The sequence below is a fragment of the Cucurbita maxima genome, unplaced genomic scaffold, assembly GCF_002738345.1.
Source record: "Cucurbita maxima cultivar Rimu unplaced genomic scaffold, Cmax_1.0 Cma_Scf00032, whole genome shotgun sequence".
Classification (NCBI taxonomy): Eukaryota; Viridiplantae; Streptophyta; class Magnoliopsida; order Cucurbitales; family Cucurbitaceae; genus Cucurbita; species Cucurbita maxima.
Window position 1 is genome coordinate 215621 of NW_019272048.1, and position 20003 is coordinate 235623.

A 20003-nucleotide genomic window follows, 5' to 3' on the forward strand; every position below is an offset into this window, starting at 1 on the left:
TTTTTTTTTTTTTTTTTTTTTTGTTAGGTTTTATAGAAGTTATTTTTTGTGGTAATTGAATAATGTTGTGAAATTGCAAAATGTTTTAGATTGTTGGTGGTAGAACATCAAATTTCCTTGGAGATTTGAGCACCAAAGGTGCGCCTAACAGCGACCTAGTTGAGAAAGATTGGGTTGATTTTGAAGCTGATTTGTATTACTGGACGAATCCATTGCGTCCCGTTCAGGTATGCCAAACATTCTGGCAATGCAAATAGTGCAAGAAGTTTCTTGATGAATATGCTAAAGAGTATATATTTTTTCCCCTACATTTTTTTGCTGGCAACTCGGCAGTGGTATCCTGGCCATATAGCAAAAACAGAAAAAGAGCTGAAGGATCAACTTAGGCTGATGGATGTTGTGATAGAGGTTCGAGATGCTAGAATACCCATGTCTACATGTCACCCACAGGTTTTGCATCCAAGTTCTGATTTTGTTCATTCCATTCATTATACTCTTGACTCGCAATTTTTTTGTTTGTTTTTGTTTATGTGTTATTTTATTGAAATGTTTAGGAGATCTGATGTGAATGTTTTCAGTTCTTAACTTGATTAGTATGCATCCATAACTATTGGTACCCCTGCTATATTGTCACAGAAGTGAAGAAAAGTCCAGAGGTTGTAAGTCTTTTGGCTTAAATACAGACTATTGTACGATAAAGAGAAGACAGAGAAAGGAATATTGATGAAAAATATAAAGCTCTCCGCACACAGTTCCTGAGGCTAACAAGCAAAATTTATTTGGGAGGAAAACAGAAGAGGGGAATTTAGCAGATTATGGGGTAGAGTGATAGAGGTGTTTGGCTGGGGTATTTGGTAGGTATTAGATTGGGGTGGGCTATGAGATCCCACATCGATTGGTGAGGAGAACAAAGCATTCCTTAAAGGTGTGGAAACCTCTCCTTAGTGGACGCATTTTAAAAACCTTGAGGGAAAACCCAAAGAGGAAAATATCTGCTAGCGATGGGTTTCAGGACGTTACAATAGTATCAGAGCTAGACATTGGGGTGGATTGTGAGATCCCACATCGATTGGAGAGGAAACAAAGCATTCCTTATAAGGTGTGGAAACCTCTCCCTAGCGGATGCGTTTTAAAAACTTTGAAGGGAAGCTCGGAAGGAAAAGCCTAAAGAGAACAATATTTGCTAGCGGTGGGCTTCGGGTTGTTACATGGGCATTGAAGCCTGTTTGTTGTGTGGAGAAAGGAAGAGACATGGCTGTGGTTTTTGTTGAACAGGAGGTAGAACGAGAGTGAGGAGTTCTTTGGATTGTTATCGGAGTGATGACTAATGGAGTAGAGCCAGATTTGATGAAGGGCTAGAAAGAGAGTGAGGACTTATTTGGATTGTTACTGGAGTCATGACTATACTGGAGTAGAGCTTCTCGTCGGTAATCGATCACTGTCACTGGAAGAAGTGCTAGAGGAAGGCACCGTGCTGATGGAAGACACTGTTTGAAGCTTCTAGAATACTTGAAGTTCTAATACCATGTACAATTAAGAGAAGAAAAAAATGGTATATTGATGAAAAAGAGAGCTCTCTGCACAGTGTCTGAGACTAACATAATGCATTTAAAGCAATGTAGAACAATGTGTAAACTGTTTAGAAGATACAACAAAGTAAAATGAAAAAGGGGTAAAAACTATAAGATACACAAATAGCACGATAACATTGGGTATAGTGAAAAATATCAAGATTACAAACAAGCTTAACAACTATTAGAGTTGCTTTAATGTTACACTGATTCATCATTGCCACTAAAAGATTAGGAGACCATGTTTTTTCTTTTATTTACAATTTATTCATCATTTTCATGATTAGATGGATGCATGGCTTGGCAATAGGAGAAGAATATTGGTACTGAACAGAGAAGATATGATATCTTCAGCGGACCGGAATGCTTGGGCAGATTATTTTACGAGACGAGGAATAAAAGTAGTATTTTCAAATGGGAAACTCGGAATGGTATCTAAGCAAACTATATTCTTTCTGAGCATACGGAGTTTGACAGTGTAATAGTTGTTAATGTTCTCATGTGGCAACTGTAGGGCACAATGAAGCTAGGGCGGTTGGCCAGGACATTAGCAGCAGATGTCAATGTCAAACGTAGAGCTAAAGGACTACTTCCTCGCGCGGTTGGTTGCATGAATTCACTAAATTCTAATGCTTAAGCTTGTTTGTAAGGTTTTTATATATCTATAATTCTTTCCATGCCAAATCATCTGTAAATCATAAATGATTTTCGTTCTATATTGACATAAACAGACATACAGAAGCACCAAAAGACATTTAAGCTTAAGCCCAAATCATATTATTAGCCTGAAGAGGATATTTTTCTGTGCTAGAGAAATATGTGAAGATTAGGGGCTATATTGGGTTTATCCTTAATAGTAAATCAGAATTATTTTCAGAACATGACCTGAACAACCTTAGTGATTTACAGGTTCGTGCTGGAATAGTTGGATATCCTAATGTTGGAAAATCATCTCTGATCAACCGCTTGCTGAAACGACGAATGTGTCCAGCAGCTCCAAGACCGGGTGTCACTCGAGAATTGAGGTATGGTACCTTTTCTTTTTTCAATAGTTTTGATTAAGATGTACAAGCTGGGAACGAGGGAGGAATCAATTGTAAAGCCATTTGTATAAGCTCTTTGATTAACTGTCTCCTTGTTTCCATTCTCTTGTACAAGGTGGGTTCGTTTTGGCAAAGATCTTGAGTTGCTTGATTCTCCTGGTATTATACCAATGCGGATTAGCGACCAGACAGCCGCAATAAAGCTTGCTATATGCGATGACATTGGAGAGAAGTCCTACAATGCTGCTGATGTTGCTGCCATACTTGTACAGATTCTGACCAAGCTTCCGTCAGTAGGTACCATGGAAATATTTTGATCTCTTGAACATTCAAATAGTTCAAGTATCTCTCTTGGTCGTACTGAAAATATTCCTGCACTATTACTTGATAGTCAAATCATTTCTAATCACTTAGTTAATAAATGACACTAGCTTTAACAAATCTCCAGGTATAGAATCGCTTCAAAAGCGATATAAAGTCGATGCAGACGGTCAATGTGGTCACACGTACGTATCATATGCTAATCAATAACTTTTCATTTCTAGTTTAGTATTATTATTATACGCGTAAAACAAATTGCTGGTGACAGATTTGTTCAAAAGTTAGCACTTCAATTGTTCAACGGGGACAGTCATCAAGCAGCTTTCCGCATCTTATCAGATTTTCGCAAAGGAAAGTTTGGTTGGATTGCTTTGGAGAGGCCTCCTAGATAATGCTGTTGGATGATGCTTTGCTTGAAGGTCAGAATTTCAGCTTCTCACTCATACAATTCATATAAATGATTAAAACCACCTGGCGTAGAATTATTAGAAACTTTCAACTGATGGAAAAAGATTCATGATGTCTATATTGCTTTTCGACTTGCGAAGTCGTGGGAAGCACAAAATTGGAGTCCATCATGCATGGCAAGGAGTCTGATTAACTTGTGAAGCAATGTATTATATGTTCTTATATTACTCGTGCAATTAAAACGATCTTTTTGGTTAACCGACATTTGTATCCCTAATGAAATTCATAATACTTTACTTCAAATATCTTTATCAGGCTGGTCCTAAGTTTTTGCATATTGTACATTGTCTTGGCTTTTTATAATTCTGGCAAAAAAATGGATTTATTTTCACTAGGAATGAATCAGAACTAGAGTGCTCTTTGTTATCTTCTGGTAATGCAAAGATCAGAAATGGGGCAACAGAAGTGAAAGCTCAATTACTTCACTTCTGAATCTCACGTTATTTGGTTAAGTTGATAGAAGTACAATAAATGAGAATACATGTAGAAGTACTGTAAGATGGCCAGTACTGTTGTGCACGATTATTCAAAGAACGGTCAAGCAGCTACTGGAACCTTTAGGGACTCAAGTATCTTATCATCTAACTCAAACTTAATAGCCTTCTTGTCTCTGCCAATCTTCACATACTCTTCAAATCGCTCCTTCAAATCTTCAGGAAGATTTGTGCTACTTTTCCACCCTAAGATCTCCTGAGCTGCTCTTGGCTCCGCATAGAAATGCTGCAAAAAACAATAGGTAAATTCTGAATCTTCTATGTTTACCCCTAAAGCATCAAAGAAGCTATTTCCTTTTACTCACCATATTCCTGAAAGGAAAAGCTTTCTTTGCATCCACCCCAACTGGTTTTGGATCATAATGTACAATGTTAACTGGACGCCCTGCTGCTTGAGCACATAGCTTGGCCATTCCATCAAGAGTCACGGCACGATCGCTCACGCAGTTGAATATGTTAGCGTGTGCCTCATCCGGCTTCTCTACAGCTAGTGTCAACATAGAAGACAAGTCCCTGACATGTGCGATGTTTGTCAGCTGCATCCCAGAGCCTGGAATTGGAATGGGTCTGTCCCGGACAATTCCTGCATCGAGAATTTATCAAGTCCATGAGCTCATCAATCAAGGTTAGAAATGTTTATAAATATGTATGCTCTTACTATCAAAGAACCACTCTTCACAATCTTTGTTGTTGCCAGATCCAATCATGTACTGTGGACGGAAAACAGCCCAGCTGCTGAAAACCTCAGCAATATATTGTTCAACACCAACATGACCAGCATCAGCTTTAACAGTATCCTGTCATAGTAATTATGCAGATTTATTAGCCTTCTGTAAGTGTCTGCCTTCTATCCATCTACTATGCTGATAGGATCACTGTAATGTTTACCCCTTCAACATGGGGAGGCTCATCAGTTGGCTTATAAATCCCAGCACTACTGATAAATAGAAACTGCTTCACACCAGAACTCTTTGCCCAATCAATAACAGGCCTGTGTCAAAATATAGGCCAAATGGCAGCTTAGATTGATTTCCAGTATGATTCTAGCGGATTAAGGGTTTAAATTTGTAACCGCCCAAGCTCACCCTGACAATATTGTTCTCTTTGGGCTTACCCTCAAGGTTTTTAAAACGCGTCTATCAGGGAGAGATTTCCACACTCTTATAAAGGGTGTTTCGTTCTCCTCTCTAACCGATGTAGGATTTCATAATCCACCCCCATTTAGGACACAGCGTCCTCGCTGACACTCGTTCTTTTCTCCAACCGATGTGGGACTCCCACCAAATCCACCCTCCTTCGGGGACAGCATCCTTGCTGGCACACCGCCTCGTGTCTACCCCCTTCGGAGAAGAGCATCCTCGCTCGCTGGCACATTACCCAGTGTGACTCTGATACCATTTGTAATGACTCAAGCCCACTGCTAGCAGATAGTCATTTTTTGGGTTTTCCCTTTCGGACTTACCCTCAAGATTTTTAAAACGTGTATGTTAGGGAGAGATTTCCACAACCTTATAAAGGGTGTTTCGGTCTCCTCCCCAACCGATGTGGGATTTCACAAAAATCCCTTTTACCTTACTGGATGTAAAAAAGAGTAATCTTCATAAACAGATTCTATGTTTAAAGCAAGATTATGTTTGCTGTTCTTGGGCGTGTTATAGCCATGCTTTAAAGGTGGATTGATATCAACAAAACAAGAACCTTATCAAGAACAATCCACCAGAAAGAGTGAGAAAGTAGCAGAATTCACAAACCTCACAGAATCAATGTCCTTGCCATTGTTATCTAATACCACATCAAATGAAGCTCCTGCCACAACCTTCCCAACTTCTGCAGGATCCCCCCATACCGTCTTGCCTCCAGCACTCACAATTTCCTAAAAAAAACATCCCAAAACATACACACAGTTAGTTAACCACCACTCATTTCGAGCTCCCTGGGTTGTGAGTATATCATAAATGACTTACTGAGAATCTGTTAAATGGAGGTTTCTTCATCTTGTCGGAGCTCTCTTCACCGACAGTCAAAATTGTGACCTCATGGCCGGAACCCAGAAGCTGTTTGGCAAAATAGAAGCCGATTACGGCATGTCCGCCGCTGTTTGTGTTGACAATCAAGACATTCTTCTTGTCAGCAGAGCTAGCCCTGACACTGAAGGAGCAGACATTGGAGCGTCTGGAAGAGGAGGGAAAAGGGAGAAAGGAATGGGAAATGGCGAAAGAGGATGTCAGAGCAGAAGGGGAAGAGATTGGGGAGACTGATGAACGCAGAAGACATGGAGAAAGGGAAGATGGAAGATGAATGGAGGGCTTAGAGGTGAAGAGGGAAGACGAAGAAGAAGCGAGAGCAGCCATGGAATCGAAGAATTTTGAGCTGGACCGTGTGAAGATGAGAATCAGCTCTTTTAGCTATCAGATAGATTATGGATGATAACGGCCAATCATTTTGTCATGGCCATTATACCACTTTACAAATATAAATGTAGATTCTCCTTTCTAATAAAATATTTTAGAGTGAAAGTCTAAAATCTCTATGTCGATTTATTTGATTTAACGATAGTTATCGGTATTAGGAATGTCCATAAGATTCAAAAACCCAATCAACTTAGTTTATTCAACCAAAATCATAAAAGTTCAGTTGAGTTAATTATTTTTTTTTTTCCGGTGTAGGCAGGATTGAAAAATCAAAAATTAAGGTCAGTTTGCGGGTTGACATTCCCGAGCAATTGACAATCAAACCTAAATCTATTCTACTTATAAGATTATTATTATTATGAAAATTAAAAATATTTGACGTTTATAATTTGTGTTAGTAATATGCCTGTTACTTTAATTATGTGGAAACATGTATTGGGATAAGTAGAATTTTCTAAAAGAACACCTTAATAACCCAACTCGAAAATATAAAGTTAGGTGGTGAACTATATTCGGATGGTTCGAGTCGTCAACCCAACCAATCTAAAATTTTGAGTTGATCCAAAAGATTTCTCCGAATAATCTAATTTAACTTAAATTAACTCATTTATGCAAACAATAATTTATGAAAGAGGGTTAGTATTATTGTTTCATAAATGAGTTAATTTAATTTAAGTTGAATTAGGCACATTAATTAAAGAGAGAAGATGGTAAGCTATGAAAAAGTCAAAGAACAACTATTATTAAATTCGTCCTATCCAATTGTTTCATATTTACCAAGTGAGCTGTGCCCACCCGTTTTGAGTTTGAATTTACTTTTAAATCTTCATTTCTTTGAAGACTAGCCGTTGCAACCTTCTTCCTCTACCTCATGGAACCGTCTGTGGAGTCTCCATCATCATCTTCACATCCCAACCAGGTTCGTTTACTGGACACTCTTGTCGTGTCGGATTCATTTTCTGATGCATTTTCAGCTGATTTCTTAGGGACCGACCAGCTTCATGGGTTCGCCCCCATTGCCCAGCCCTGATTCCGACAAGCGTTTCTGGAGCTCCCTTCGAGGTCGGGTCGACTCGCTTCTTGAGCAACGAAATGCCAAATCTTCAAATCTTGTGAGTGCTTTTCTCTTCCAGTTCTTCGTTTTTGAGCTCAGCTTTTTTCATGTCAATGGAGCTTGAAAATTCATGGTTTGTGGGGATAGAACATGAACAAATCGGAAAGGGTAAAGAGATTGAAGGAAGATTCTTTGCTTTTGCTGAGAGGATTCGACTCTGTTGGCTATACTCTGTCTCAGCTTTCCAACAATTTGGATAACGCCTTGCAGGTACACGCCATTCTCCACTCTTCCGTTCTTTGTATTCTGTATTGAGGATTGTATTGAGGATTGTTGGGAGGGAGTTTTACCTAAGCTAATTTAGGGTAAGATCATCAGTTTATAAGTAAGGGACACCCTTAGCCCTGAGAGCTTATGCTCAAAATGGACAATATCGTACTATTGTGGAGAGTCATGATTTCTAACATAGTATTAAAGTCATGCCCTTAACTTAGCCATATTAATAGAATACTCAAATGTCGAACAAAGAAGTTGTGAGCCTCGAAGGTGTATCAAAAGTGACTTGAATATCGAACAAAGGGTGTACTTTGTTCAAGGACTCCAAATAAGGAGTTAAGCCTCGATTAAGAGGAGAGGCTGTTCGAGGGCTTCATAGGTCTCAGGAGAGGCTCTATAGTGTACTTTGTTCGAGGAGAGGATTGTTGGGAGGAAGTCCCGCGTTGAGTAATTTAGAGAATGGTCTTAAGTTTATAAGTAAATAATACATCTTCATTGGTTTGAGGTCTTTTGGGGAAGCCCAAAGCAAAGTCAAGAGAGCTTATGCTCAAAGTGGACAATATCAAACTATTGTACAGAATCGTGATTCATAGACACACAAAACTAAGATTTGATTTTGAGGGCTGATTCCAGGGCGCTAAGGATCTGGTTCAAGCACCACCAACCTTGACGGAGATCTTCCAAAGCAACCTCAAGAACTCCGAGGTGGAGCATGAGTTCTTGGAGTCCAAGCAAGCAACAAAGAGAAAATATGATGATACTCATTGCTCAGAAGATAATTTAGAGAAAGAAAACCAGCAAAACCCAACAGACAACCTTAAAAAGGCTAAAAATGTTGGTTCCTTGCCTCTGTTGTCATCTGTATTTGAACAAGTTCTTATGCAATATTAACCTTTTGGCCTGCATTTCTCCAGCTTGCAGTTGCAATGGCAACAAAAACAGCATCTCTAGCAAGAGAATTAAAATCATTAAAATCCAATATATGTTTTATGCAAGAACGATGCGCCATACTTGATGAAGAGAATAGGAGACTTCGCAACGGTGTTTCCACTGGGGTCAGACCGGAAGAAGATGATCTGGTTCGTATCATTATTATGATGATTATCTGTTCTTCCTTTCCACTTCTGTCTATGCCTGTGTTGAAGATTGTTGGGAGGTCCCCGCTTATGCTCAAAGTGGACAATATTATACCATTGTGGAGAATCGTAATTCCTAATATGGTATCAAAGCCATGCTCTTAACTTAGCTATGTCAATAGAATCCTCAAATGTTGAACAAAAAAGTTGTGAGCCTCAAGGGTGTAGTCAAAAGTGACTCAAGTGTCGAACAAAGAATGTACTTTGTTCAAGGACTCCAAAGAAGGAGTTGAGCCTCGATTAAGAGGAGGCTATTCGAGGTCTCCATAAGCCTCAAGGGAGGCTCTATAGTGTACTTTGTTCGAGGGGAGGATTGTTGGGAGGGAGTCTCACATTGGCTAATTTAGGGAATGATCATGAGTTTATAAGTAAAAAATACATTTTTGTTAGTACGAGGCATTTTGGGGAAGCCTTAAAGCAAAGCCACGAAAGCTTATGCTCAAAGTGGGTAATATCATACCATTATGGAGAATCGTGATTTCTAACCGTCTTTCGGTGGTAAATCAGGTTAGGCTTCAAATGGAGGCACTGCTAGCTGAGAAATCAAGATTAGCAAACGAAAATGCAAACTTAACAAGGGAAAATCAATGCCTTTACCAGCTTGCGGAGTATCACCAGCTCACATCCCAAGATCTTTTGCTATCTTACGACGAAGCCATCGGCATGTGTTTGGACTTCTCGGCATCACCACCTGCCATTGTCAAAGAAGCTGAAGGACAAGGACAGGGACAGGGACAACGTGACTGTATTGACAAAGAAATTACTCAAACATCTAGAGCTGATCATTTTAGCTTTTCTACCTCTCTTGATGAACTCCACCAAGAAGAGTAGAGGTGATTCTGGACCAGAAAACGCAGGCTCGAACGTCAGTTGCTTCTCGTTCACAATCCTGTAACCAAGTTAACTCAATCTTCACTGCATTTAGTTCAGAAATAAATCTATGGTCATAGCATTTTCTACACTGTCGTATTCGTCTACTATTAAACCAGGTTCCATGCTAGACGCTTCCGACAATTGCACGATTCATGAGCTGAGTCGGAGAGCTTATTGTCGTTTGTTGTGTAGCATATGGAACCTGTTTTATACTACTTATACATTTAGGGGCGAATGGCAATACCGTTTGAACAACCTCCGAAACATGTCATAACTGGATAAACAAGATCAGTCAGTCTTAAAACATATACATTACAGCTCAACAGAGGACGAGGACGAGTTTCGTGTACAAAAGAGAGACAGTTTATACTAATGCAACATTTTCAGCTCTTTTCACTTTGTTTTTGTCATTTTCTTTCTCTTAGCTGCGGAACGCTCGGCGTCACGACCCGTGCCTGGAGACATAGCATCACGAATTGCTCGAGAAGAAGCGTTGACAGCTGATTCAGTAACTTTTGTGAGATTGGAGACTAAGATCACATCCTTCATTTTCTCCAGCACTTCAGAAATATTTCTATTCCCTTTCTCATACTACACAAATCAAACAAAATAACTTCCCATCAAATACTAAAAAATCATGTTGATTTGGTTTGGTTTAAGCAACGGATGGGGCACGAATTCTCCCCAGACACAAAAAGTTCGTAAACCCGTTCGTGGGTCGTTTGATGTCTAGACATCGACAGTGATCCTTCCACAGGTTCACCTACAGAAACCTTGTTACGACTTCTCCTTCCTCTAAATGATAAGATTCAGTGGACTTCTCGCGACGTCGCAGGTAGCGAACCACCTACGTCGTCACAATCCAAACACTTCACCGGACCATTCAATCGGTAGGATATAGTCAACGCGAGTTGATGACTCACGCTTATTAGAAATCCCTCATTGAAAACTAACAATTGCAATGATCTATCGTATAGAGCATGGAATCAACGGTACGTACTGCTTCGACTTTACAAAGAGCTGTTTCCAACTTCTGAGTAAGCTGATGGTTTTCGTCGATTAAGGCTTGAACCTGACATACATTAAGATGGTACTGTTCATAGATATACGAATGAGAATCGAGATTCATTAATACGAAAATAACAAAATTAACCTTTTTCTGGGATTCGAAGTACAAGCCCTTGTATTTGACATCTATTGGTGATGAGCTTTCACTCAACAATGGATTCTCATCATTCTGCTAGACATTGAACAACCAATGAAAAGAAAATCATAGAGCAAAATGAACTTCAAAACATATCATGTCAATTCCTATGCTTTGGCACCTTAGCTTTCAATGCGTTTATGGTTCGTTCTTGAGTTTCGAGTAGTTTGACTACATAATCAATCTTTCCGTGCAAGTCCCGTTCGCCCGAGTTCGGCTCGTTCAAATGCTTTCTCTCCTCAGCTGGTGGTTCATCATCTTTTTCAGTCTCACTAAAAGCTATTTCTTCAATCACAGGTTCGATGCAGTCATTTTCAAATGGAATAACGGCATTTCGAATCCGTTCAGACCGTCGAGTAACAGAAGGGTATAACTTCTTTGCTCTCTTCTTTGAGGAAGAGCAGGGAAGGTCCGGCAGCTCCATTTGCAAGGAGGAGGGATTTTGTGCCTTTGGATATGAAGTTCTTTGACAAAAATGAGTCGGTTTTCCTAGCGAAGTCAGAATCAAACAGGTTATATATATTGTCCTCTTTGAGCTTTTTCTCAAGGTTTTTAAAATGCATTTGCTAGGCAGAGGTTTCCACACTCTTGTAAAGGGTGTTTCGTTCTCCCCCGAACCAATGTGGGATCTCACAATCCACCCCCCTTCGGAGGCCAGCGTCCTTACTGGCACTCGTTTCTTTCTCCAATCGATGTGGGACCCCACCAAATCCACTCCCTCCAAGGTCCTCCAGCGTCCTTGCTGACACACCGCCTTGTGTCTACCCCTCTTTGGGGCTCAACCTCCTCACAGGCACATCACTCTGTGTCTGGCTCTAATACCATTTGTAACAGCCTAAGTCCACCGCTAGCAGACATTGTCTTCTTTGGGCTTTCCCTCCAGGTTTTTAAAACGCGTTTGCTAGGAAGAGATTTCCACATCCTTGTAAAGGGTGTTCCGTTCTCCACCCCAACCAATATGGGATCTCACAATCCACATCTTTTCGGGGCCCAGCGTCCTCACTAGCACTCGTTCCTTTCTCCAATCGATATGAGACCCCACCAAATCCATCCCCTTCGAGGCCCAGCATCTTTGCTGACACACCGCCTTGTGTGTCCACCCCCTTCGGGGCTCAGCCTCTTCGTAGGCACATCGCCTGGTGTCTGGCTCTAATACCATTTGTAATAGCCTAAGTCAACCGCTAGCAAATATTGTTTTTTTGGGCTTTCAATCAAGGTTTTTAAAACGTATCTGGTAGGGAGAGGTTTCCATACCCTTACAAAGAATATTTCGTTCCCCTCCCCAACCGACGTGAGATCTCACAATTTTTTTCCTGATAAAGCTCGAAACAACGCCATTTCATCACAATAGATCAATAGACTAAAGGAAGCAACTTCACAGAAACTCAACAGTGTACATGCAGCGAGTTAGAATAAGGCAAGTAACAAACCTAGCAAAGCAGAAACTCCCCAGAAAATCAAAATATTGTTCGGGACAGACAAAGGTAAGACAACGAAAACCAGTACTAGAACTTCAAAACGTGAAAAAGAATGGAGCACCTCTTAAGCTGTAGAAGCAAAAGCAGACGCAGAAGCCGACGAGAGCCTTGAAGAAGCGAGTATGGAGAGAAGAAGATGGCGATGGTGAATAGTAGGTGACGATTGACGCTGTCTTTTCATCAGACCCTCTCTAACTCATCGTTAAACGAACCAAATGATGTATTTAATAAGTTGTTGTGTGAAATTGGAACTTTATGGATAATATTCATGTATGCTCGAACCTCGGATCACATTTGAGATAAATATTTTAGAAAACGTGAATGAGAAAATAGGTTGATAACAATTTTAAAGAAAATAATGTTTTAAACTAAAAGCGAATAAGCAGTAACAACGATTTTGATAGCATATTGACAATTACTCGCCTTCTCGTCTAATGCATTTTGAGATATTTTAGCCTTGATGAAGGTAGACATAATTTTGATGACCGGTCATAAACTTTCGTATTAACATAACAATAAATAGTAAATATTAGGAGTAGACAAGCATGACAGCAGGTGTTAATGGTGCAGTGAGTGTAAATTGAAACGTTTGAACAAAAAAACAAATTGTTGACAGCACAACCAAAATCGAAGTCAGCCATGTTAATTTCCATCAAAGGAAAGAGAAAATCCCCGCAAGGCAATCTGTTCTGTTCAATTGGCGCACAGCTTGCGCCAATTGAAGAGGATAAGATGATCTTTTCCCGAACATCCCCCGTTTAATTTTCAGTCATCGGCGAAAGCGCTACCTAATTCTAATGGATATGAGACTCCTCTCCGTCTGCCGCATTGATTCCCCTCCTCTCTTCCTCAAATCAATTCCTTCCTTCCGAATTCACCCTCCTGTTCTTAAGCCCTCCCGCCGTCGACGCCATCGTTTTCCCATAAATTCCGTTTCGCAGAACCCATTTCAATCCAGCGAATTGATTCCTAAAACCCTAGAAAACCCACAACCTAAAACTCTTTTCCCAAGTGGGTTCAAGCGGCCGGAGATTAAAGTGCCTTGTGTGGTGCTGCAATTGGATGTAGCCGAGGTTTTGGGCGGTGGGGATGCGTTGGATTTGATCGATCGGGCTTTGTCCAAGTGGGTTCGGATCGTGGTGCTCAATTCTGGCGAAGGCGGTGGCGGTAAGCTCTACGAAGCTGCCTGTAAATTGAAGTCGGTGGTCGGAGATCGAGCTTATTTGTTGATAGCTGAGCGTGTCGACATTGCCACTGCCGTTAATGCCAGTGGAGTTCTCCTCTCCGATCAAGGTTGTATTTAGACTGTTTCAAAAATATAGAACAAAGTTTGAGTACTGATGCATAGAATATATGAATTTTATGATTTTAAATTCATTTGAATCAGGTCTTCCTCCTATTGTGGCCAGGAACACCATGCTGGATTCTACATCGGATTCCCTGTTTCTACCTCTGGTAGCAAGGAATGTAAAATCCTCAATTTCAGCTGTAAATGCATCAAAATCTGAAGGTGCTGATTTTCTTTTATATGATTTTGATAAAGAGAAGCTTGATATGACAACAACAGATTCTGTGTTCATGAATGTAAAGATACCAATATTTATACCGTTCTCCTCATATGGAAAGAACACAACGTTTCATGAAGCTTTAAAATGGCTGGAATTTGGTGCAAGTGGCTTAGTAATCTCTTTGCAAGCGTTGAGGCTGATTAGCGATGATGCTGTTGGTAAATTATTTGACTCCACATTTACAGACAGTGGAAGAAAGGAGGACGATATTAATACGTCTGGTTCGTTGAACTTGAACATGGCCAATGGTGCTCTTGGAGCAACACAAGTAGCTGGATTTGCTAATTTGGAAGATAGAGAAAAACAAGTCATAGTTACAGAGAAATTAGTATTGCGTGAAGCCATAAATATTATTCAGAAAGCTGCTCCACTGGTGATCATTTAGGCTCGGTTTGAGATCCATTTCGTTTTTGTTTTCGGTTTTTGAAAATTATGCTTGTTTTCACACAATTTTAAGCCAAATTTCAAAAACAAAATTGAAGTTTTTAAGAACTACTTTTTCGGTTTGGTAGTTGATTTTCAAACTAAAGTCCAAGTATCTTCATTTTTGACCGTTGTAGTTATTGATATGATCTTCATTTCCTCAATCTTTGATGGTTTTAAATGGCAGATGGCGGAGGTTTCGCTGCTCAATGATTCAGTGTCACAAATTGATGAGCCATTTATGCTGGCTATAGTGGTAATTGTGTGCTGAACTTCAACAAACTCTGGTTGCAGGATATACATTGGTATTGGCCCTAATTTCAAAGAAATTCATTTTCTTTTTCATTTGAAAGAATCTAGAAGTAACCCGGCCTTTCCCGTCTTTTGGGTTCGACAATTATTGAAAGAATGAACGACCTTTTTGCCTTTTACACTAAAACGTTTCTCACTCTTACATGATGTTTGGGGCCAAACATGAATCCTCTTTCCCTGCTAATTCACATGGGGCCCGAGTTAATCAAGGCTTGAAATGGCAAGGACTTTCATTGAGCAAGCTCAATGCTATCTTGAACAGTCAAGAGAACGAGGGCTGCGCTCCTACTTTCACTCTTTTCTTCCTAAAGAAGCCCGCTTTTGATCTGTGTGGGATCTATCAGGAGCGGCATTTTCCCTTGACTCGAGACCATTTTTGAATCATGGAATTCTCTCCCGGAATTATGGAACTAATGACTTTATTAGAAAGTAGAATTACCAACTTTTATACGAATTTGAAAGTGGATGAGATCGGTCGAGTGGTCTCAGTTGGAGATGGGATTGCACCGCCTTATTCAACTGGGTAGTAGTTTGAAAAATGTTCTTTTTGTCAAGGCACTGATCATTATCCTTTTCTTCCTATTCCCTACTTTAGATTTTAAATTACATTATCCTTTTCTCAACCAAGGGGAACAAACGTTATCCGTTTAACAAACCATCTTTTTGTTTTCCTATTTATCATCCTTTAAACCTTACATAATTCTTTTTAGACAATTGAGGGAGTAACGATTTCCCTTGTTAATGATATCTTACATTCTACTTTGTTTTTTTTTTTTTTTTGGTACACTTTGTCTTTTAAGACTTTATGCTCTCTATTTTTTACCAGGGTGAATTTAACTCCGGAAAGTCAACAGTTATTAATGCATTGCTTGGAAGGAGATATCTAAAAGATGGGGTTGTTCCGACGACTAATGAGATAACTTTCTTGAGGTTCTCCGAGTTAAGTTCTAATGAACAACAACAATGTGAACGACATCCAGATGGTCAATATATATGCTATCTTCCTGCTCCCATCCTTAATGAAGTGAGTTTATACATACCCTTCTTGACTTGGGAAGGGATGTCCTCATTTTGTGATGAATGTTCTTTTTCACACGCACAAAAGAGGGGGGAAAAAAGGAACGTTTCGTTGACTTGTTCTCTCTCTGCAAAACCAATTTACAAGTTTTACAAAAGATTACTGTGGTCAGCAACAGAGTTTAGACTACTCGGAACAATGTTTTTGTAAGACATTAACAAGAAACTTAGACTGATCTGAAGTGTTACTTTATCTCCATCCATTGGGATGGCCACGTTTGTGTGACTATATTTAATGTATATCTACACATCCGTGTGTGTCTGGATTGTTGTATCTTTGAATACTAACATGTGTAATTTGATGTCTAATCGTAGTTTTTCCAACTCTTTTTTAATGCAGATGAACATTGTTGATACACCTGGTACTAACGTCATTCTTGAAAGGCAACAACGGCTAACGGAGGAATTTGTGCCTCGTGCAGATTTGCTGCTTTTTGTTATCTCTGCTGATCGCCCATTGACCGAGAGTGAGGCATGAACCATTGAAGTAGTCTGTTTATCCTTGTCACTTGCTTATTATGTCCTGCCTGGTTAACTATAAGGACCCTTTAGTTATTACCTTTCACTCATACCTGGGGAGAGAATCATGGAGCAGGCATTTTGAGGAGCCTATACTTTTATACTTTCACAAGAAAAAATCGTTGTCGGTCGTAGATTGTGAACTTCTACACATTTGAATAAATCATCCATGGTTTTTACTTTCAGGTTAATTTTCTTCGTTACACACAGCAGTGGAAGAAGAAAGTGGTGTTCGTGTTGAATAAATCTGACCTTTATCAGAATAGCCACGAGGTTTAAATTTTTTTTTCTTTGTGTACTTCTTTAAAGTATATAATCGTTAGAGGCATTCTGAGCTTTGTTTTATCCTTGCAATTTTTGTTGCTTGGTTGCAGCTGGAGGAAGCCCTATCCTTTGTCAAGGAAAATGCAGCGAAACTGTTGAATGCTGAACACGTCTGTGTATTTCCAGTATCTGCACGGTCTGCTCTGGAAGAAAAACTTTCTGCTTCTCTGGAGAGTGGCGAAGCCTTATTGCCCTCTAATTCTTATTCGAGAGGCAGTAGCTTCCACGAACTTGAAAATTTCTTGTACAGCTTCTTAGATGGATCAACAAGTAATGGAATGGAAAGAATGAAGCTTAAACTTCAAACACCTGTTTCAATCGCAGAACGGCTACTTTCTGCAGCCGAAACTCTCGTGAGACAAGACATACAGTTAGCCAAACAGGATTTGGCGTCTTTAAATGAATTAGTTGATGGCGTAAGAAATTATGGAACAAAGATGGAAAACGAAAGTATCACTTGGAGAAGACAAGCTTTTTCACTGGTATATATATACCCATTCACTCTACTTTTCAATTATTCTTTAGGTAGAAATGCAAGTGTTTTCTATCTTTATTTACTGTCCCGTGGTTCTATGTAAAAATGCAGATTGATTCTACCCAATCACGTATTATGAAGCTCACAGAATCCACATTAGAATTATCAAATGTTGATATAGCTGCATATTATGTCTTGAAAGGGGAAAAGTCTTCCACTGCATCAGCTACCTTGAAGATTCCAAATGACATCATTTCTCTAGCACTATCCGATGCACAAGTAACATTTTCAGCGTCTTTAATTCGTCTTTGCTTTGGTAGTTGATTCGTCTTTAATTCTGTCTTAGCTTCAGGGTACAGTTTGAATCTCCAATTGTTCATGTCTAAAGTGTTCTCCTAAAGCTTTGTTGATACTTCCATTCAGTTTTCTTGTTATATCTTGACCCCACAAGTTCTCTGATTTTTGTTTTTGTTTTTTTTTTGGTAATTTATGTGGCTTATAGAAACTTCTCCAAGACTATAAATCCTGGCTGCAATCAGGCAATGCTCAGGAAGGAAGAATGTACCAGGAATCCTTGGAGAAACTATGGCCATCTATCGTCTTTCCGACTACTGAGATGCCTTCTGAAACCTATGAGTTGCTGAAAAAAGTAGATGATCTAAGCCTGAAAGTAATTAAGAATTTTAGTCCGAGTGCTGCTTCCAAACTGTTTAACCAAGAAATTCGTGAAGCGGTGAGAGCTTCTTCCTAAGTCTTGCTGGTCATTTTTCCACATTAAGAACTTTTTATTTATTTATTTTAAATGGAAAATGAATGCTATCTGTAGATTGCTTTTTCACTAAATTATAGTGAGATGAAGTTTATGATTCATTGCTAATTTGGGGTCTAAAGTTCCTTCTTTTTTCCACGAGTCGGGGACGCTCAGTGATCTTTAGTTATAACTGAAAAGCTTTATCATCAAACCACATGGCATCTGATCTTCAATATGCTTTTTCCAACTTCAGTTTTTGGGAACTTTTGGTGGACTTGGGGCTGCTGGTTTTTCTGCTTCGCTTCTGACTTCAGTACTTCCCACCACAACGGAAGATCTTCTTGCTCTTGGCCTTTGTTCTGCTGGCGGGTAATGTGCATCTTCCTTTATCCTTTTTACCTTATTTTTTCGCTTTTTAAATTTTCATATTTTCTCTTTTTTGTCAAAGCCAGCTCGTCCCGACTTTCCTTTCCATAATACCAAATCCTTTCGACTTTAGTTCATGACCTCCAAATCAAGTAATTTATAGTTATGGCATATACAAGAGGAAATTAGAATATTACCCAAAATTCGATCCCAACCTAAGACTCGCTCCTTTCCGTACCCAAAGACCAACTACTGTTCTATAATTTTATCATGGTCGACATCTTCGGGACTAAGCTTCTAAATGCCATATCTGGATACCTCCATGGAAGTCTCCATGGTATGGGAGGCCCTACATTTTTGTGTGTACTCAACTGTAACTTAGGTGCGGTAGAGCTTACCCGATATTTAACAATTTTGATGCATCTTTTGCCACTTCTTTAACTATGCTTTTGTTGGAGCAACGACTTAATTTTAATAAGAATATCTGAACTTCTAAGTTCTGACGAGGTATTTGTTCTCTTTGATAGATTTTGGGCAATTTCGAACTTTCCAATTCGTAGGCAACAGTTGATTAGTAAGGTAAAAAGAACGGCAGATGGATTTGCTCGAGAGCTCGAAGCTGCTATGCAGGAGGATCTCAATGAAGCAGTTCGAAATTTGGAAGCATTTGTGAGCACCATAAGCAAGCCGTATCGAGATCAAGCACAAAATAGGTTAGACAAACTATTGGAGATTCAAGATGAATTGTCCAATGTTGGAAAAAGATTACAAAAATTACAAAATGATATTCAAAGTCTTCATGTATCATGACTAAACAAGCCATATCTAAAGGGTTTCCTCAGTCGCATATGTTAAATGTAACGACGTCACAGTATAATGTTCATATCCCTGATCCATCTTTTCTGGATTCCTTGTTGGGCAATGTCCACAGCTCAAAAAGAGCTGAAAATTTCTTTAATAACTACAGACACAGCAGGATTTGAGCTGTGCCTGGTACAACGGTGCCTGGTATCTGGTGATAAGTCTTGTCTTGATGGAACTTTTGAAGCTTAAGTATCACAAATCATCACACAATGCAAGCAGGAACGCATTCAAATGATCTGTTATGGATTCTGTACAGAACTGTCTTGTCTTTCCTTAACTTCCCCGAAGTAAAGTCTTGTAGGAAAACACGCCTACCTCATATGTTGGAATGTTATTTACTTATTTCTGTTTGGCTCAAAACTTCTGGGAGAAAAGTGGAGGGACCAACTTTTTTTGGTTTGATTCCTTCATCTTATTGGTTTGATTCCTTCACCTTCTTGGTTTGATTCCTTTAGATCCGTTGAAGATTTTATGGTAAATAAATATACAGTTAATACAAGACAAATATTCATAGGCGTGAATGCTTCTTCACCCTTCTTTATCATTTGGGTGACAAAGCTAGACAATGATGTTTGAAAGTTACCCTTCATGTGTCTGGAGGGCTTTTTATTGAGTGAGGTTGGTCAGTCTGAATGTGAGATCTCACATCGATTGGAGAGAATCACTTTTTATAAGGGTGTAGAAACCTCTCCCTAACAGTCGCGTTTTAAAAATCTTGAGGAGAATCTCGAAAGGGAAAGCTCGAAAGACAATATCTGCTAGTAGTGGGCTTGGGCCGTTACACTGAAATAAAAGTAAGCAAGTTGGACGGTCCTAATGGTTTGGGGGCCAAATGCTCTTTTGCCTTTAGTTGACTCTTTCTAGTTGATATGCAGGGTTTGCATTGGCTAACTGTGATGATGGATGGCTAACTATAAACAGGCGACGAAACATAAATGACAAATCACATGCGAGAAGAGACGGATTCCAAGTCCAATATCAGAAGATTCCATTTC

At 39.5% G+C, this 20003-nt stretch overlaps 5 protein-coding genes across 9 annotated transcripts in view; 3 read left to right on the forward strand and 2 right to left on the reverse strand.

Moving 5' to 3' along the window:
* LOC111466972 (DAR GTPase 3, chloroplastic) overlaps positions 1 to 3678 on the forward strand; it is a 4165-nt gene extending 487 nt beyond the window's left edge. The window contains exons 2-9 of one of the 2 annotated variants that reach the window (XR_002714465.1): positions 90 to 227; positions 334 to 450; positions 1859 to 2002; positions 2086 to 2172; positions 2481 to 2596; positions 2730 to 2907; positions 3063 to 3120; positions 3204 to 3289. Coding sequence is in view for 1 of the 2 variants with exons in the window: in XM_023111663.1 (XP_022967431.1) it covers positions 90 to 227; positions 334 to 450; positions 1859 to 2002; positions 2086 to 2172; positions 2481 to 2596; positions 2730 to 2911; positions 3063 to 3120; positions 3204 to 3327 (966 nt within the window). In the remaining variant the exon portion in view is untranslated. Of the gene's footprint in view, positions 1 to 89; positions 228 to 333; positions 451 to 1858; positions 2003 to 2085; positions 2173 to 2480; positions 2597 to 2729; positions 2912 to 3062; positions 3121 to 3203 lie in introns of both variants that reach the window. The other variant, XM_023111663.1, reaches the window with a different exon arrangement.
* Positions 3679 to 3795: 117 nt separating this feature from the next.
* Positions 3796 to 6345, reverse strand: LOC111466971 (chloroplast stem-loop binding protein of 41 kDa a, chloroplastic). The gene is made up of 6 exons (XM_023111662.1): positions 5862 to 6345; positions 5649 to 5770; positions 4786 to 4888; positions 4556 to 4694; positions 4203 to 4480; positions 3796 to 4123 (listed from the first exon to the last, which is right to left on the reverse strand). Exons 1-6 carry the CDS (start codon positions 6246 to 6248, stop codon positions 3941 to 3943), a joined length of 1212 nt encoding a protein of 403 aa, XP_022967430.1. The 5' UTR covers positions 6249 to 6345; the 3' UTR covers positions 3796 to 3940.
* A 791-nt stretch (positions 6346 to 7136) lies between these two features.
* LOC111466940 lies at positions 7137 to 9734 on the forward strand. 3 transcript variants are annotated; one of them, XM_023111631.1, is made up of 6 exons: positions 7137 to 7227; positions 7295 to 7420; positions 7510 to 7632; positions 8272 to 8472; positions 8553 to 8717; positions 9282 to 9734. In XM_023111631.1, exons 1-6 carry the CDS (start codon positions 7180 to 7182, stop codon positions 9603 to 9605), a joined length of 987 nt encoding a protein of 328 aa, XP_022967399.1. In that variant the 5' UTR covers positions 7137 to 7179; the 3' UTR covers positions 9606 to 9734. The 3 variants fall into 3 exon arrangements, with proteins under 3 accessions (XP_022967399.1, XP_022967402.1, XP_022967400.1); XM_023111632.1 differs by having other exon boundaries at positions 7173 to 7227; positions 7283 to 7420; XM_023111634.1 differs by lacking the exon at positions 8272 to 8472.
* A 154-nt stretch (positions 9735 to 9888) lies between these two features.
* On the reverse strand, positions 9889 to 12544 carry LOC111466942. The gene is made up of 5 exons (XM_023111636.1): positions 12391 to 12544; positions 10973 to 11340; positions 10801 to 10884; positions 10648 to 10719; positions 9889 to 10238 (listed from the first exon to the last, which is right to left on the reverse strand). Exons 2-5 carry the CDS (start codon positions 11273 to 11275, stop codon positions 10041 to 10043), a joined length of 657 nt encoding a protein of 218 aa, XP_022967404.1. The 5' UTR covers positions 11276 to 11340; positions 12391 to 12544; the 3' UTR covers positions 9889 to 10040.
* Positions 12545 to 12977: 433 nt separating this feature from the next.
* LOC111466939 (probable transmembrane GTPase FZO-like, chloroplastic) lies at positions 12978 to 19158 on the forward strand. 2 transcript variants are annotated; one of them, XM_023111629.1, is made up of 11 exons: positions 12978 to 13622; positions 13717 to 14270; positions 14508 to 14576; positions 15459 to 15656; positions 16050 to 16181; positions 16415 to 16501; positions 16603 to 17034; positions 17139 to 17306; positions 17530 to 17760; positions 18032 to 18147; positions 18672 to 19158. In XM_023111629.1, the coding sequence occupies exons 1-11, from the start codon at positions 13127 to 13129 to the stop codon at positions 18952 to 18954; spliced, it is 2766 nt and encodes a 921-aa protein (XP_022967397.1). In that variant the 5' UTR covers positions 12978 to 13126; the 3' UTR covers positions 18955 to 19158. The 2 variants fall into 2 exon arrangements, with proteins under 2 accessions (XP_022967397.1, XP_022967398.1); XM_023111630.1 differs by having other exon boundaries at positions 13531 to 13622; positions 13739 to 14270.
* The last annotated feature ends 845 nt before the right edge of the window (positions 19159 to 20003 follow it).

What these genes read in the sequence shown, in the direction of transcription:
- LOC111466971 (XM_023111662.1), bottom strand. Translation starts at nt 6,248, where the DNA reads ATGGCTGCTCTCGCTTCTTCTTCGTCTTCCCTCTTCACCTCTAAGCCC. An exon ending in AAGGACATTGATTCTGTGAG is followed by an intron (nt 4,889 to 5,648) that starts GTTTGTGAATTC and finishes ATTTTGACACAG; the next exon opens with GCCTGTTATTGATTGGGCAA. An exon ending in AGCCTCCCCATGTTGAAGGG is followed by an intron (nt 4,695 to 4,785) that starts GTAAACATTACA and finishes TTACTATGACAG; the next exon opens with GATACTGTTAAAGCTGATGC.
- LOC111466940 (XM_023111631.1), top strand. Translation starts at nt 7,180, where the DNA reads ATGGAACCGTCTGTGGAGTCTCCATCATCATCTTCACATCCCAACCAG. An exon ending in ATTTGGATAACGCCTTGCAG is followed by an intron (nt 7,633 to 8,271) that starts GTACACGCCATT and finishes GGCTGATTCCAG; the next exon opens with GGCGCTAAGGATCTGGTTCA. An exon ending in ACCTTAAAAAGGCTAAAAAT is followed by an intron (nt 8,473 to 8,552) that starts GTTGGTTCCTTG and finishes GCATTTCTCCAG; the next exon opens with CTTGCAGTTGCAATGGCAAC.
- LOC111466942 (XM_023111636.1), bottom strand. Translation starts at nt 11,275, where the DNA reads ATGGAGCTGCCGGACCTTCCCTGCTCTTCCTCAAAGAAGAGAGCAAAG. An exon ending in ACTTCGAATCCCAGAAAAAG is followed by an intron (nt 10,720 to 10,800) that starts GTTAATTTTGTT and finishes AATGTATGTCAG; the next exon opens with GTTCAAGCCTTAATCGACGA. An exon ending in CTCTTTGTAAAGTCGAAGCA is followed by an intron (nt 10,239 to 10,647) that starts GTACGTACCGTT and finishes TGATTTGTGTAG; the next exon opens with TATGAGAAAGGGAATAGAAA.
- LOC111466939 (XM_023111629.1), top strand. Translation starts at nt 13,127, where the DNA reads ATGGATATGAGACTCCTCTCCGTCTGCCGCATTGATTCCCCTCCTCTC. An exon ending in GCCCATTGACCGAGAGTGAG is followed by an intron (nt 16,182 to 16,414) that starts GCATGAACCATT and finishes TTTTACTTTCAG; the next exon opens with GTTAATTTTCTTCGTTACAC. An exon ending in TTTATCAGAATAGCCACGAG is followed by an intron (nt 16,502 to 16,602) that starts GTTTAAATTTTT and finishes GCTTGGTTGCAG; the next exon opens with CTGGAGGAAGCCCTATCCTT.